Source organism: Plodia interpunctella, chromosome 14 (assembly GCF_027563975.2).
Source record: "Plodia interpunctella isolate USDA-ARS_2022_Savannah chromosome 14, ilPloInte3.2, whole genome shotgun sequence".
Classification (NCBI taxonomy): Eukaryota; Metazoa; Arthropoda; class Insecta; order Lepidoptera; family Pyralidae; genus Plodia; species Plodia interpunctella.
Genome location: NC_071307.1, coordinates 8,312,350 through 8,330,058, shown reverse-complemented (window position 1 = coordinate 8,330,058; position 17,709 = coordinate 8,312,350). Strand labels below are relative to the sequence as shown.

The following is a 17,709-nucleotide window of genomic DNA, read 5'->3' as shown; positions in this document are numbered from 1 at the left end:
AATGATGACAAGCAAAAGTTATAGTTGCGTTCCAAATTTTATTTTAATTCGCAAGACTTCATTTAATTTTATATTAAAATTTAATATGAATATGTTTATTCTAAAAATAAAAACATTATTTGATATTGTAAAAATACTTCTGGGATTTTTTCTTTGTTTATTTCTTACATGCCTTTTTAATTTTTGTATAAAATATAATTAATACGTTTGTAATGCATCGCAAATAAAGCTGAGCCCATGCGCCACCTGACTGCAAATTTTAGTACTAAAATTTTGTATTCGTAGTGCTGAATGGAGAATCACATTTTTTCGTGTTTTTCATGAACATATTCTTCTAAAATCGCGAATATTTTGTTTTAGGTAAGTCCATACATCTGTATCTCGAGTCGTTCATCAAATAATGTCTCAATATAAGTGATAGCAATGGCCACTGCGAAAATATGACTGTGGTTATGACCCAGAAACGAATGTCAAATCCCGGTTTTGTTCATCATTATCATTGAATTACACGCATTTTTATCCATAATTAATCTACTCTGTTTCCAAAAATGATAATAAGCCAAAATGGATTCAACACACTCTTCCTAATAGATTCGTAAGTTTACGTCTAAATGCGGAGTCACCCGGTTAGCGGTCTGCCACTGCTGTCCACTTTAGAGAAATGCTGAATTGTTGAGTTTTATCTCAATGTTATCAATTTTTTTATCGTTCGATCTCTGCCATCCGAATTCTTAATAATGTGCGTCTTCCCCTATAAGTTCACATGATACTATGTTTTGTATTCTCAGAAAGGTATGTAACAATAAATTCCTTTGTTAGAAATTGCAAGATTGTTGCTTTGTTTTTCTTATGAACAGTTTTTTTGCCTAGTCAATACACATTATTACATCAGTAGCAAAGTGTTGAGGTCTTAAACTAAGTTGTTATCAATAATGAAATGATAACCTTCTTGATGTAACCTATGTCAAAACATATGTGTTGGATACAGATCCTACAAGTGATACCCTGCCACTGTTAGCAACTGTACATATGTAATACAAAAATCAAGGTACCTCAAATATATCATAATTTTAGTCATTTCTTAATTTTGATTAACAATGGATGTTTGTTATACTTATGGTGTTGTGTACTTCTGTGAACATGTGTTTAGGTTTTCTTGCCATATATGTTATAAAACTGTTGGAAATAAATTCGAGGTACACCATACTGGTCTTGAGACCTGAACTTCAAATCTTGTTATATTTAATAAAATACAACATTGAAAAATTGTCGAAGTTTTTACACAATTTTATATAAATCTTTATTTCTTGTTAGGATTACTGTGGAGTTCATGTAACCATATTGATTTGTTTTAGTTTACCTGAAACAATTTAATTATTTTAACCTGTTGATCGTGGAAAATCAAGACACAATAGGTAAACTATTGTTTAATTGCATTTGCACTGGTTTGTAAGGTAGACTTTAAATAGTGACTTTTAATGGATTTGATGATCACTTGATAGTCTGTTCTGAGTGACAAATGATCCTATAAAAGTTCCTTCTTGTATTTCTATCAATCCCAAAGACAATCTCATCTTGGTAAATGATTGCCCTAAAAATTACTAGCTGTAACTATGAAGTAACTCTTATAACTCCAGACACATGCATGCATCCAATAATGAGATGAACTCTGATAATATGCAGATGCACATTGAACAGTCAGCTATCTCCCTCTGCCTAACGAATAACTGTGTTGTTGTCTTACTTTATGTTTAGTTTCGCCCTTTTATTCTATTAGTTACAATTTCCATTAAGACTCCCTTTATAATCCTATGTCTTCATAATAGGGTAAATTGCGAAAATCGAAGGTCTATGTGATTGAGGTGTGAATTGAGATTAAATACTGACAGGACAGGAAGAATGTCCAGTTCATAGCCCTTTACCTTGATTAACTTTTACAATCTGCGCGGGATTTGAAGCAGCTGGCACATTCTATGTTCTTAAGCTCCAGAGTGCAAGCATAAGCTTGGAAAGTACACGACATTAAAGCCGTCATCACACTTGCATAGAAACCGTCGTCGACGTTCCGAAGCGCAAAATGCAAGTGGCGCTATGTTTGACATTAGTGAAACAGCGTCATGTTTGTGTATTTATATTTGTACATCATGTGGGATTCTTTCTATAAATAACGTTCACACCTAGCGTGAACTACTGATTCGTACTAATGATTATACGTACTTTTCACGCTTGGCGCTTTGTGGCTGCTATCTTTATCTTTGTGTGAAATATGGGAACTTTTCTGTGATCTTTGGTCGTCAAAATGTGTCGACGTAGTGGATTAAGTTTGTGTTATGTTCGGATTCGGGAATTTTCTGTTTAAGGTACCGTAGTTAATCGTAAGTTCGGCGCTGTAGTTATAAAGCTATCAACATTATTTTTTTAGTTCATTTGTGTTATCAATGACGATGACGAAATATGTCGATGTTATTTATCAATCTTAAGTTACTTTAACACTTCACATGCAAATATGGAAATTGTTCATGGAATAAAACAGAATAAAATATATACGAAGAAATTAAATAAAGTTAATAATGCTATTTAAAAAATCTAAATCTGTCCCTTTTTTTATATAAAGTTAAAGCATACTTTGAACTAAGATATGTTTTGTCACTATCACATTTTACAATATTTGACAAAATTACAGAACGAGACAAAACATCATCATACACTTTTGAGTATTAGGCCTCCCTTTTTCGCGCAACTTCCAACGTCCCTGTGCCAGTCTCATCTATTGCTTGACCCATACAAGGACACCAGCTGACCAGCACCTGGTGGTTTAGTAACCGGTCTCTGTCCCTATCTCGGCGACCACCCCATCCCTGCTTTGGTCCAACGATAAAATTCTCTTCTAGCCAAGTGTGACGACAAAGCATACTTAAGCTTAGTATGCTTTAACTTTTTGACCTACGAGATTCTTCTTAGCTACGTTTTTAAAATGCGCATTCAGCTGTTTGGCAACCGTCAACTCTTTTCTTTTCTACGATAATAGCAACTTCGCAGTCGGGGGTTTCTTAAATTCTTAATTTAGTTTTTATTCACGAACTAGCTTTTGCCCGCGGCTTCGCCCGCGTACATTTCCCATAGCAACATTTATTTTTACGGAATGAAAGGTTATGTCCTTCTCCACACTTTGAACTACTTGTATGCAAAATTTCAAGAAGATTGGTTGCTGAGTAGACAGAACGTGAAGAGGTAACAAACAAACTTACTTTCGCATTTATAATATCAGTTAGGATACAACCCTCTGAAAGAACAATGTTTGTTGACAGTGCTGCTGGCGAGTTGGCGAGATGCACACAGCCACTGCAGACGGGCAGTACCGCGGTACCAACGGGTCGTCGCTCGGACGGGACAAGGTCGCCATCTTGGACGCGGGCTCCCAGTATGGAAAGGTAATTCTTACTTTGAGTTGACATCGGACCCTTTTTTGCGATTATGCTTCATAAAGCTGTGACCGTGGCAAAACACTTGCCCGGAAAAATCTAATTCTGATTACGTTCGAAAGCGTCGACACGAGGTGGACATGTTCTGGGTATAGTATAACGTCTTTAGGTGTCCCTTACTTTGGTGACGCAAACATGTAGAAGTTAGGATAGCTCCTTAAGTTAACCCAAAAATATTGTGTTAGCGATTGGATGTTACTTGTATGTCACTAAATTTTAAACTATTCTCAGGTTAGCTGAAGAAATAGACCAAACCATAATAAAATGATAACAAAACATAATATCGGAACATATTTCTTCTGCATGTTACTTTGCTATGTAGGCAAAGTAATTTTTACAACATCAAAATATATTTTTTAGCTAAACTGAAATAGAGTCCACACCACGAAAGAAGTCCCGTGGCAATATGTGGAACTACATATGTATTAATTACGGCCACGTTATTGTTGTCAGCGATTGTAGCGCCGCTTCAGCGGAACCTTCGTGGCGTATACTATACTTATTCTTAACTATACAAATTCGCTTCCACACAGGTGATAGACCGGCGCGTGCGCGAACTATGCGTGGAATCGGACATCCTGCCGTTGGACACGCCGGCGTACCACCTGAAGGAAGGCGGTTACCGCGCCATCATCATCTCGGGCGGACCAAACTCCGTCTACGCCGAGGACGCGCCCAGATACGACGCGGATATATTCAAAATTGGATTGCCGGTGCTCGGTGAGTGTTTGAGCTTCGTTTTTACATATTATAAAACAAAGTCCTAAAAAGTCCTCTGCCTCGTTGTGTCTATCTGTTCGCGATAAACTCCAAAACTGCTACACGGATTTTTCATGTAGTTTAGATTTACGTCCGTGTTCTATAATTTATTGTTTTTACCTGACCGAATCCGGGATGGGCCGCTAGTATTAAATAAATAAACATTCCGCTTCCTTATCCTTTTTACAAGCTTTTATTTAGCTTCTCCTGACATGTTTATTTGTAATCAAATCTTGCAAGTTGAATTTCACCTACATTTCACAAATATCGTCTGCACCGTAGTTTAGGTGAAGCCTTAGAACGCGATGTTGTTCTAACACGATTTGTTAGTCAAGTACCTATATTTTTCAACCTTATCATTCCATTACAGGTATATGCTACGGCATGCAAATGCTGAACAAGGAGTTTGGTGGTTCCGTGCTGAGGAAGGAGGCTCGGGAAGACGGCCAGTATGAAGTGGAAGTGGAGACCACTTGCCCACTCTTCAAGTAAGACATTCTATAACTCGACGGTCAACATTGCTGGAAGAAATTTCATTCAATTTGTTTATTCATTGCAATACACTTCAAATTCCCATGGGAACGAAGCCCCGGGGCGTAGCTAGGTTTAAATAAGCAGCACCTTTATTTGATTGACTTAGCCGCAATGTCACTATCGCAAAAATATAAAAATGTGACCTATATTTTCTGTGTTCGGTGCATATATGAAATAATATCGAACAGATGGCGTTATAAAACGGGCCAAGTGCGAATCGGACTCGCACACTAAGGGTTTCGTACCATTATCAAGTAAAAAAACAAGTTAAATATCATGGTTCACGAGATAGAGAGCAGTCTTATTCTGCATGTCAGATATTTCATCAGAAAGTGGTGAAACAGGCCCTGTATCATATTTAATCAACAGTCGTCTGGAGAAGCTCCAGCCAGTTCTGCTGACACACGGCGACAGCGTTCAGAAAGTCGGCGAGAGATTCCGTGTTGGCGCGCAATCCTCCAACCACCTCATAGCCGCCATATACAACGAACAGATGAGGCTGTATGGGGTTCAATTCCATCCTGAAGTAAGTTTTGTTTATGTTTATATTTACTTTTGTAACAATTTTGTTGTATGAAAAAAGTAAGAAAAATTAAAATTGGAAACAAACCCGCCTTTATTACAAACTAGGCCGCGGCTTCGCCCGCGTAAATTTCCCACGGGAACAGTTATTTTTCCAAATTCAAATTCAAATCATTTATTCAGAAATTAGACCTTCACAGGCACTATTTCTCGTCAATTTTTATATTTATAGTTATTTCTCACAAGCTACAAACTACTGGCATTTCGGAACGACCACTGCTGAGAAGAAATGCCGAAAGAAACTCATTTGAACAGTGTTGGTCCCTATCATGCCAGATTGGCTTACCATTATTGTCTCTTACAATGTTTTTTTTTTTCTAATAATATATAAAAGTACATAATGTACATAGTCAAAAGGTATATCAAAACAGGTTATGATTGTGATCCGAGTGCTAGATTATAATATATATATATATATCGATGTGAAACACAATTAACTTACATGAAAATATATGAGAAACGTGATGACCAGTTCCAGGATTAAAGGTTCAGGATTATGTTCATTTATAATATTAGTTATGAAGCTAGTGTATTGTTTATATATATATAGGATAGAGTACGATGAGGTTGACATATCTGGTTCTCAGATGAAAACCTCTAAATTAAAATAGAAGGAAAAAAAAAAAAAGTTAGTGTAAAAGAATGACTTAAAGCCTAGGTTATGATTTATATCATTACAAAGTGTTGCCAGCGGTAAAAAGTAGCCTATGTCACTCCAGCTCACTATCTCCAATGCTCCCGAATCTTCAAAATTTTAAGGTAATTTTTTACACTGGCCCTTTGCTTTGTGGTGTCACAGCCCCGAACTAAACGCGTAACGTAAACAATTATAATAAATTGACAACACTCAACGGCTCACAATGAGCACTAAGCTTGTATTGTGGGTCCGATGTACACAAATTTGGGAATGGGCACAACACACCCAAAACCGCAGACAAATACTTATATTTATCACAAGTACAAATATAGCGCTGGGAATCGAACCCAGGTCATCCAAATTGCGGACGTGGTGGTGACCACTACGCCCCTGAGGTCGTCAACATGTGAAGATTAAAGAGAGAGTATAACCTCCGTCCCTGGGCTTCGGGGCGTCACAGCTCCGAATGTAGGACCGCGCGAGGATCAGAGAGAGTATCAACTGTCCTTGTTCCCAGGTGGATCTAACCCCGAAAGGCAAGCAAATGCTCTCGAACTTTCTATTCGACATCGCCGGGCTGTCGCGGTCATTCACCCTGCGCTCGCGACGCGAGGCCTGCATACAGTACATCAGGGACACCGTGGGCGATAATAAAGTGCTCGTAAGTTTCTAACATCTTGAATCGAAAAAAAAAATCTTGGAGCGGCGATGGTCACGTGGTTAACCCCGCCTGTGAGCTGAAATGTTTGGTTAAAACTATAAATACACTAGGCAACATTTCACGCGCAACATATCACGCTATCTCACGCATTGCCGTTAAGTCGAGTGAAATAGCACATAGTCGATCTCACACATTCAGATTGTAATGAAAAGGAAAGGACGGTATGTTGCGCGTCAAATGTTCCGTGTACTTGTGCCAAGTGAGGTTGTATTCCATATAATGTAGTAGTTTTCGTCGACCACCACTTGCTTCCGGTGAAGATAAAAAACGTTAAACTTACTTTCGCGTTTATAATAATTTTCGCATTTTAAATTAGAATTTTATTATCATTTGGTGGGTAGATAATATGTTATGTAACATTTGCAGCTTATACATCCAGATTTATCAATGAATTGAATCAATAAACACGAACCATTGTATCAAGCAGTATAACATATATACGTAAGTATAGATAAACATCCAAGACCCAGGTCGATCTGAAAAAGATCCATTTACTACCTGACCGAGGCTTGAATCCGGGACTCTAGTGTTGCAGTCCACACTGACTGCAGAGGTCGTCAGTTAATGCATATTTCATATTTTTCTGCATGTAATTTATTTAATTTGATAAAAGTACGCTACATATCTAACATGTTTGAGTGTAACATGTGTGTTTACCTCTCGGACTCCCACTACAACATTACTATATTGTCAGGTACTCGTGAGCGGTGGTGTGGATTCCACAGTGTGCGCGGCGTTGCTAAGGACCGCCCTTCGCGAGGACCAAGTTATCGCGCTTCATATTGACAACGGTAAATTAAAATTATTTTTACAACTTTAACTGGCAATGCTTTCTAGAAATAGGGAAGTGGACCCTGGGCTCCGACGCTCAACGGCTGGGAAGGAACCGGGAAATACGCTCGGATGAGAGATTTAACTTGCAATGTATGTACGTACAAATAACAAATAAACAAATATATTGGGACAAATCACACAGATTGAGCTAGCCCCAAAGTAAGTTCGAGACTTGTGTTATGGGATACTAACTCAACGATACTATATTTTATTATAAATACATATATAGATAAACGTCCAAGACCCGGTTCTATCAGAAAAAGATCATTTTCCATCATGACCCGACCGGGGATCGAACCCGGGACCTCTCGGTTCAGTGGCAACTCTACTACTGCGCCACCGAGGTCATCAAACACAGTCATTACAGTCTGTCTAAAGAGTAGAAAATAAATTATGGCGCAGTATCCACTTGACTAGCAACATGGATGTTTATCATCCAATCACAATCGTTCGATTTGGTATTGCAATGTTCCTGCTCTTTATTACTCATGAAAGTTTGTTTGGCTGGAAACTTACGACTTGATTTGGAAGCAGATATCTTCAACTGATTGAACTGAAATTTTGTACATTCACTTTGGACGACATTGCATTCATGACCTAATCGTGCACCCAGGATGGACCTCCGCCAAAGAAACTCCTCAAAGGTTTACTGCATAAACATGACTTTGTGGGCCATGAGTGGAATGAAATAAATTATCTCTAGGTGGCAATAAAAACTTGTGGTCATAATTGCATTTTTGTAAAAAAAAATATACTAAATAGTAAAAAAAACTATCCGTACTGGCATAAGGCAAATTTATATACTATTTATACTTGTTTGTAGGATTTATGCGTAAAAACGAAAGCGCAAAAGTGGAGAGGTGCCTCAGAGAACTAGGAGTTCGTCTCCACGTCGTAAATGCGTCGCATCAAGTATGTATTGAAACTGAAACTTATATTCAAGTGCACAGAATGGTAGTTCTGTATTGCAGTTGAACCAGAGCCTGTCCAAGGGCCATTTAATAATAATAAACATAACAACTAACTTGGTTATGCTCATCTCGCCTGTCCCAGGTGTCCAAACACCTGTACTTGAGCTGACTTGATGGTAACTTCCGATGAAGCAATTGAAGTGGCTCGGTTCTGGCAAGAATATATTGAACACCCAATAGAACGTTGTAGGTTTGCCATCGACACGCAAATATGAAGATAACCAACACATCTACAAGTTTAAAATTAATAAAAATTAATCTAACTAATATTATAAATGCAAAAGTAAGTTTATTTATAGTTTGAAATACTGAGAAGGACATAGGGTACCTTTCATCCCTGTAAAATAATTGTTCCCGTGGGAAAATCTCGCGGGCGAAGTCGCGGGTAAAAGCTAGAACTGTAATAACATGGACGTCAACTGCACGGACACTATTTTTTTGTCACGTGACAGATCTCTCTGTAAAAGCTTGTGACATTTTTGTAAAACTTTTTTCTTTTCTAGTTTCGTCAAGGCAGCACCGTAGTCCTGTCGCCGGGCCCGGGCACAGCGCGCATGCGCCACACTCCCTTGCTCTGCCACACGACGTCGCCGGAGGACAAGCGCAAGATCATCGGGGACGTGTTCATCCGACTGGCGGAGCAGGCAGTCCGGGATTTGAATCTGCAGTCAGTATTTTGTACTATTTGTAGTGTTGTGACGACAAATCCAATTGTTTTCTTTTTGAGTAGTTGCCACTAGATATCGATAGGTCATGTCAGATGTACAGAGTTGTCTCATAAACACTAGTGAACTAAAACTGTCAACTGGTGTGCAGGTTTCCTCTGACTGAGATCTGTATCTTATACTTATCTATACTATTATTATAAAGAGGTAGGATACGTTTGTGAGTTTGTATGTTTGAGGCAGGTAATCTCAGAAACTACCGAACCCATTTCAAAAGTTTGAAAGTACTTTTGAAATGGGTTCAGATATTAGAAGTTTTTTCACTATATTTTATCTCAAAATTCCCACGGGAGCGAAGCCCCGGGTAACATCTAGTCTTTTATATATGTAACTGCCGTTAATATGAATCAGATTTATTTATTTCAAGTCACAAGTTTGAAATCGTGCGGAGGACCGCGCGATACTTTACATCACAACCAAACTCACAGGTGTTCCTCCGCACTAACTACACAGGTCCGCACAACACGAGACATCTGAATCGAATGAGCTCTCTCTGTCTCCAGTTATTGTAAAAAATAATTAAACATTTTTTTTCTTCACCACAGAGAAGACCAGGTCCTCCTCGGCCAAGGCACCCTCCGGCCGGACCTGATAGAGTCAGCTTCGTCTCTGTGCTCCAACAACGCGGCAACAATCAAGACTCACCACAACGACACTGAGCTGGTGCGACTGCTGAGGCAGAGGGGGAGGGTCGTCGAGCCCCTGAAGGACTTCCACAAGGATGAGGTAACTGGATGATGGATGAGGGTGTAAGATGACTCTCACAGATTTGGGACTCTGTATTGTTATATGATACGAGTCCAGTTAGAGTAGAATTATAGGCCAGGTAGAGGGTTAGCCCATTGCCTATGAGAAGAAACATAAGATTCTTAAAAATCATAAGAATCTAGAAGAAAATTTATAAAGATTTATTATTTAATATTTAATTTTAATTGATTATTTGTGTATTGTGTATTTTACAATATTATTATATTTGATATTTATAAACAATATTACTAGTAAATTATGGAATCTTGACTTCTGAAATAAATATATCATTATAGTCCTTTCCTAGAAATAATTCTGTAACAAATTCAGACCTCCGGAACGACTAGTCTGCGTTCCTATTTGGTTTATTTCTAATTTTTGTATACTTTTCCAAACTGTACAGTTTCCAATCTACTTTTATTTTCCTAACAATCTATTTTCCCCATCACTTGTCTCATTGGACTGTGTTTAACTATTTGGTAATCTTGTACAACTGGTAGGCCTGCAGCAGGCCTACCATCAACTTTTACAGAACAATTCCAATGCAACTCATTTCAATTTAGGCACCTAAAATGAATCGCATCCATACAAAAAATTAAGTCGATGGTACGAATTTGCGATGCAGTTCAGTTTAGGTCGTAAAGTGGATCGCGTTAAGAGATGATGGTAAGCCTGGTCTACTGTCCCAATTCATGTCATGATTAGACCAATCGGGAATGTAGACTGTTCGGATAAGTAGACTGATGAAGGGGAAAAAACAGCAACAAGCACCTTAATGTTATATTTATTAATATTTTAATCTTATTTTGATGTTTTGGAGTCCAACAGACCGATCGTTAGATCGGATACAAGATACAAGTGACCAAAGGTGTTTACGATCGTCAGGTGCGCGCCCTGGGCCTGGAGCTGGGGCTGCCGACGACGCTGCTGGAGCGGCACCCGTTCCCGGGCCCCGGGCTGGCGGTGCGCGTGCTGTGTCTCGAGGAGCCCTACGCTGACCGCGACTTCGCTGAGACACAGGTACACACCTGGCCGCTATGTTCTGCTAGTGCTATTCCGATTTTTTTGCAAGGATGTAATTGTAATAATAAAAAAAATTACTGAAAACCTCACGCGACTACTAGCACTATTTCGTTCTTTTTTCTATATTTACAAAGTGGCCTATTTACTCCATCGTCTATCTCTGTGCCAAAGTTGATCAAAATCCACCCAATCCGGTCCAATAGTTTTGAGTTTATTAATTACAAACAAAAATACAATTTTTTTCTCTTTATAACTTTAATTTTTTTTTAATGTTTTCTCTTCATAATTATAATATAGATAGATTATATTCAAATTAAAAATCAACTTTCCCCCCAGGTGATAGTGAAAATAATGGTGGAATACGCGTCAATGTGCGTGAAGTCGCACGCGCTGCTGGGACGCGTGTCGTCCGCCAGCAGCGCCGCGGACCAGGCGGAGCTCAAGCGCATCTCCTCCAGCTCCACTGTGGCCGCCACGCTGCTGCCGCTGCGCTCCGTCGGAGTTCAGGGTGAGATATTACAGATTACATTGTTTTATATAGCCTAATTTCATTTCAAACTAGGAGTTGCCAAAATGCTCCATTTGACGTGAAAGAAGGACGAACACTCACGTTTATAATATTACTAACGTGACGGAAGACGCCGACTGTACTGCCGTCCAACAATTATATGAATCTCAATTAAATGAAGTTCAAGATGGACATTTTTTTCATAAAATCTTTTCATTTTCATCTTCCCTTCGAATATTGAAAAAAAAAACAATATGAAAAATCTAGTACATACCACATTAAAGTTTGTTTATCTGTATTTTGGCAGGTGACGGACGGACGTACAGTTACGCTGTGGCGCTATCAACAGAACGATACCCGCCTGACTGGAAGGACATGGCCTACCTCGCCAAAATGATTCCAAGGGTCTGTCATAACGTCAACAGGTAATTCTCGTCACATCGTCAAAGTCACAACATTTATTCGGAAATTAAACCTTCACAAACACTTTTTATAAATACACATTGTAAATTATATTAGGTATTTAACAAGGTACGAGCACTCAGACCGACCGCTGTAGAAAAAAACTCATTTCATTAAACAACCGGTCCCCATTTTTCGGCAGAAAGGCTTTCAAGTTATTACGCTCTGGCCACATGGTCCGACTTCCTTTGTCCTACCGATCGGACGAAATTAACTTTTTTCCCTGCTGGTTCGATTAATTATTGTAAATATTGCAACTATCATTATCTTAGATCGGACCACAATGGTAATTTGGAAATAGTATAATTTGAAATAAAGTCTTTTTGTCTATGTTTTATATTGGTTTTATACGTGTTTATTTAAGGTCTGTATTATTTAAATAGCTTTTATTTTTGTAATAAATAAAATACTTTTTCATAGGGTGTGCTACGCATTCGGTGGTCTGATCAAAGAGCAAGTGACCGACATCACGCCGACCTTCCTCACACAACAAGTTATATCTACGTTACGTCAAGCTGATGATCTTGCCACACAGGTAGACATTAAAAATAACATGATTTTTCGTTTTTTTACTATGTAAACTCATGTGATCCCCTATCCTAGTTGTGAACAGATTATTTCGTGTGATTACGATTAATAGAAAGTTAAGTGATAATATAAAGTTATTTTAATAAATTCTTGGTCGATTTTTTAAACAACCTTTGTAGCTGTATTTTAAGCCACGTGCCTATTTTATCTACTAATTTCATAGTAACACGAAAACTCACCAATGGTCCCTATAGTTATGGCTTTGTTTGTGACACTACAACTTTCACCTTAGTACACCTTAGTACCCTCATTTATTGGAAATTCGTCGTTTCAGGTGTTGATCTCAAGCGGCATAATGAACCGCATAGCCCAAATGCCTGTAGTTCTGATACCGATCCACTTCGACCGCGACGCGGCTGTTCGTGCGGCGTCTTGTCAGCGCTCCGTAGTGCTTCGCCCCTTCATCACCTCGGACTTTATGACTGGTGTGCCCGCTATACCTGGCTCCGACGCTATGCCGCAGGACGTGAGTATACTATTATACATTAGTAATTTTACTGCATAGGAACGAAAGTCCATTGATCAGTTCATATTTCCTTATCTCAAGTCTCAAATTGCCTGCAGTTCCAGGATGATGTAAAGTCACATTACTGAATTGAGTTACAATATTACATTCAGAAGTCACCTTTATTCAGAACTACAATTTGCTGCTTGCTTTTATTTCAAAATCATTAAACCATTCTTAAAAAAAAATTAAAATTCAGCCAGTTACAAAAAAAATATGCTAATGTTAAAATATTGTCATTAGGTCCTAGACAGAATGCGCAAGGACCTGCTGAGCGTGCCCGGCATCTCCCGCGTGCTGTACGACCTGACGCCCAAGCCGCCCGCCACCACCGAGTGGGAATGATCGCTGTCGCTCCCGTTTTATGTTTTTTACTGGATCACTCAACGGACGCACCCCTAGGGCAGTGGTTCTGGTTACTTTTTGAACGAAACACCGGCCGACGCCGGCGAATTTTTTAGTCTCGGCAATACATGCGTCTCAAGAAACCCGTATTCCCCTTAATGAGAATGAAAGACATTGTTTTCATAAAAAGGCGTCGTTTCAAAGTACCTTTTGTATTAGTTTTAGTGCCCTTTTTTATTGATGTATAATAAAAGAAGCCACTAATGTTTGTAAATGCGGTGGCGTTTTGATAATGCCAATGCTATGTACTCAATGTTAATTTTAGTTTGAATGCTATTATTGCTACCACGGTTTGCGAGGCATTTCAAATATGGAAATAATTTCGCGAAGATCATTGCCAGTTTCAAATTGGTTATATTTTTATTAACTCTTCACTGTTTATTCAAACTCAAAATCGCATGTACGAGATGTTATGTAGTTCATGTATAAGAAATAAAAGAAATTATTCTCTCGAGGTGACCTTGAGTTTGATGACCAAAAGGATCAGTGAATCTGTACATTGAATGAATCGTTCACGTTGTAAAGTGCCTAATCGCGCCTGGTCGTTGCGCTTCTTGTTCACTATTTGAAATTTTACTAAGCACTTGTGGTTTTTAATGGCACAGCACAGTTTATTTTTTATATTAATGGCCAGACATTTTTTCCATAGCACAATATATTGATCAGTTTGGCAATTCTCAGTCAAAATCAATTTTAGTGCTCTCTGACATGATATAAAATGAATGATTAATGTTATAAATAATGAACAGCCCATATTTTATACAAGTTATCAAGACATCGAGGTTATGATTATGTTATTTTCAATGAGTTTCTGTTGAATAAAATATTGGTTTTGTTTATTATATATTGTTTTTATTGTTTCCCATGTAGATTTAACTTAGTGTTTAGGATTTTTCAAGTTCTGAATTTATTTTTTACATATCAGAACTTTTTCCATGACTAAACCACTGCCCAGAATATGTTTGTAAATACATTTGTGTACCACAATACATTGGTGTCACATGTTATTGTTAGCTCCACTGATCAGTTTTGTAACATTTAGTAATTTATTGTAAAAGGCTGTGTAAAAATATAAAGCCCGCAATTATTCCGCTCGACAAGGTTATTGTAACGAATCTTGTATTTAAATCGAAGACACTTTGTGTTTTATGGAATGGTTCAGTGTTATTGACTGGAAGTTTCATAATAAAATTATATTATGCTTTATTTTTATAATGATTTTTATTGTAAACCTTTCATGCACTTTTTAAAATCAAGTTATAAATTAGTTATAAAATCTCAGTCAAATCAAAATACTTCAAACTTAATTAACCATCAGGGACTAACAAATTTATATTCTTTCCTTTATTGATTTGTCCTCCAATAAAGGTCTCTTCTTCACCTCTGATTGAAAGGCCTTCAGATAATGACTCTAATTTCTTTTCTCTGAGCATTGGGGCTTTGACCCATCGTGAGCTACTGCAGTTGCTACAAGAGTGAAGTGGAATAACCTCCAAAGCAACCGTCCTGTTGTTACAATCAGCACATTTGAAGAATCTCTTGAATGTATCCAACACTTTTAGAGGATGCCTCTCATCTTTACACAACTGTGCTGCAGAAAATGCAGTGTACTTGCATTTCACACACCTTACTGCTTTGCAGGCCAGTTTGAAAGTATTTAACATTTTCTCTTCCATAGCTTCCTTCTTTTCAAGTTTATTGAAATATTTATCTTGCTCATCATCATCATGTTGTTCAATCAAGTTTTGGTGAGCTGAGGTTGCTTCTAGAATCTTCTTGAATCGTTCAGACATAACACCTTTAGTTCTTTTAATATTTTCATTAGGCTTCAATTTTTTACTCTCATTCTCTTCACTACCAGAGTTATTTAAGTTTTCTAATGCCCTTTTCTTGCCAGACTCTGTACCTTTTATATTATTGGGATCAATTTTTTTAATCCCTCCACTTTGTTGAACGAGCTTTATTGCATTCTCCTTGGCTTTAGCAGCTATCTTCTGTCCATAAGATATGCTTAAATCTATATCCCCACTTCCTTTCAAACTAAATCCTTTGCCTAGTTTAGGGGAACTAGCAACTTTGTCAGCTAAACTTGGGCTTGCTGATTTCTTAGAACTTTGTGGGCTGGAATTTAAACCAGTTAGTCTGTTCAGTCTCTCAGAGTCACTTGTTCTTTGTGTTGTTGGACTGTGCAAGATCTCAGATTTCTTGAAGGGTCCAGCCCCAGGTGGTGCTTTATTTATCATCAAATTATCTCTTTCAGATTTATTGTAATCACTAAGTGACATTAATCTATTTTGGTCCATTTCTTTAACTTTCTTTTGATTTCCACTTGGTAAAGCTGAATATGCTTTTCCACCATAAATAACTGTACTCTTCCCAAATACTTTGTTCTGCAAATTGACAAGCCCTTTACCCATTGTAGATGACTGAAGCTCTTGTCTTTTCGAAAATTTTTGATATTCTTGTTTCACATGGTAAATACAATGTTCACATTTACTTAAATTAACAAAAGCTGTGCATGGTGCACCATTTTTCTTTTTACTTTTACAAATACCTAAGTCCTTTGACTGACCTAATATCATAACCCGATCAGGATTTTCTACACTGAGACAAGCCTGATCTTGACTATTTTGAGATCGATCCAAAACATTAGGATTCAATACAGCAACAACAGTACCTTCCATTGTTTTCCATAATTCATTATAAGCCTTTCTAAACAAAAACATTGATACAGTCTTCATATCATCTCTCAAATCACTCAATGTCCATATTAAAAATTGGTTACCTTTCTGGGACTTCTTGGCTGCACTTTTCTTCACTATGGCACCAGCTATCACCCAATCTTTTTTTAAATCTTCATTTTCAACATACCTTTTAACTCTTAGCATATTGACTGCTTCTCGACCTTGCATGCGGTCTAAAAGAGCAGTACTAGATATCAAAGGTTTAGTTATTCTAAGACCAAATACTGGATCGGTGTAAACATCTGTTGCTTGTTTGGACTTTGTATCAGGAACACAGAAAGTATTTTTCTTTTGTTCGGGCGCAGTATCTGGTTTTTTGAGAAAAGATCTGTTGCGCTCTACCTTTGCATCTATGTTGGCTTGACGTAACCTAGTCTCGAAGTCCACTAATCTATCCTTTTGTTCATGTTCACTACTGTCCAATGCTTTCTTGATTTCTGATCCGTAATCGTTGTACTTTCGTTCCGTATAGTTACGCCTCTCTTCGTCGTCTGAGGAGTCTGTATCCCCATTATGAACAACTGATGTTTTTGGAGGAGCACTATCTACTTGAGATTTACTTTCTTCACCATCGATTTTGCTAAAAATATCTATTTCTTGCACTGTTTTGGAATTTTCATCACAATCTTCATTTAAATCTGCACATAGCAATTCTTCTAACTGCGATAATTCATCACATTCTTCCATTATATATAATTTATTGAGTGAAAAATCGGTTGTAAATTTACTCAGATCAGAAGTTGTTGTTCCTCATTCACATACAGTTCTGTTTGGTCATATATAGGTAGTCAATACTGATACATTAGGCACCTAGGTATTTAATGTAAATGATTATCAAATATAACTAAAATTAAAAAGTAGTACCTACATACACGGACACGGAAAAGGCGCGAAATCTATTCAATAAATGAACATGATTGAATTTGTATGTCAAACAAAACCAGCTGACAGTATATGACACTTGCCACTTGCTATGCTGTGCTGCATAGTGAAGCTGCATGGATGGCTGTGGCTAGCTATGTGCCGCTGAGAATGTATGTTTCTCGGAAATTGTCTTCCTTGAGAATTTCTGCAGATTAATTTTCAAGATAAATTCTAATCGGTAATTTCACAGTAATGATGTTAGAAAATTTCCAAGATTTCCCTATCTGGAACGTTATATAATACGGCACATCGCCACACCCCAAGTTGGTCGTGCACGGACTAATTGGTAATAGGGCATATTACGCAAAGCCCAGCGCAGATGGCGCTACTGGTACAACTAAGGTACACAAACATTGCCAATGGAAGCAAAAAGCGCCAATTTTCAATATTGTTGCAGATTTACGACCAAAAATACCTTCTACGCAATCGTGGTGCGGTTTAAAGGAAAAAGAAAGGATTTAGTGGATTATCCTGATAATAATAACCATATTATAGGTTATGTTCTGAATTATATGTCAACTGTGGTCATAAACTGATATTAAACTTGATTTTGACTGA

The 17,709-nt window shown here is 37.8% G+C and overlaps 2 protein-coding genes across 5 annotated transcripts; one reads left to right on the top strand and one right to left on the bottom strand.

Annotated features, from left to right (window-relative positions):
• The first annotated feature begins 213 nt into the window (after nucleotides 1-213).
• On the top strand, nucleotides 214-14,689 carry bur (burgundy). Of its 4 annotated transcripts, none has more exons than XM_053755225.1 (16): nucleotides 214-360; nucleotides 3,309-3,431; nucleotides 4,016-4,202; nucleotides 4,612-4,729; nucleotides 5,145-5,301; nucleotides 6,512-6,655; nucleotides 7,410-7,506; nucleotides 8,373-8,461; nucleotides 9,024-9,187; nucleotides 9,791-9,971; nucleotides 10,878-11,012; nucleotides 11,352-11,523; nucleotides 11,831-11,948; nucleotides 12,406-12,520; nucleotides 12,848-13,039; nucleotides 13,322-14,689. In XM_053755225.1, the coding sequence occupies exons 2-16, from the start codon at nucleotides 3,330-3,332 to the stop codon at nucleotides 13,421-13,423; spliced, it is 2,073 nt and encodes a 690-aa protein (XP_053611200.1). In that variant the 5' UTR covers nucleotides 214-360; nucleotides 3,309-3,329; the 3' UTR covers nucleotides 13,424-14,689. The 4 variants fall into 4 exon arrangements, with proteins under 4 accessions (XP_053611200.1, XP_053611199.1, XP_053611201.1 ...); XM_053755224.1 differs by lacking the exon at nucleotides 214-360 and adding an exon at nucleotides 757-792; XM_053755226.1 differs by lacking the exon at nucleotides 214-360 and adding an exon at nucleotides 1,030-1,048.
• On the bottom strand, nucleotides 14,686-17,152 carry Mcm10 (Minichromosome maintenance 10). The gene has a single exon (XM_053755227.2). It carries the CDS (start codon nucleotides 16,912-16,914, stop codon nucleotides 14,791-14,793), a length of 2,124 nt encoding a protein of 707 aa, XP_053611202.1. The 5' UTR covers nucleotides 16,915-17,152; the 3' UTR covers nucleotides 14,686-14,790.
• Nucleotides 17,153-17,709: the final 557 nt, after the last annotated feature.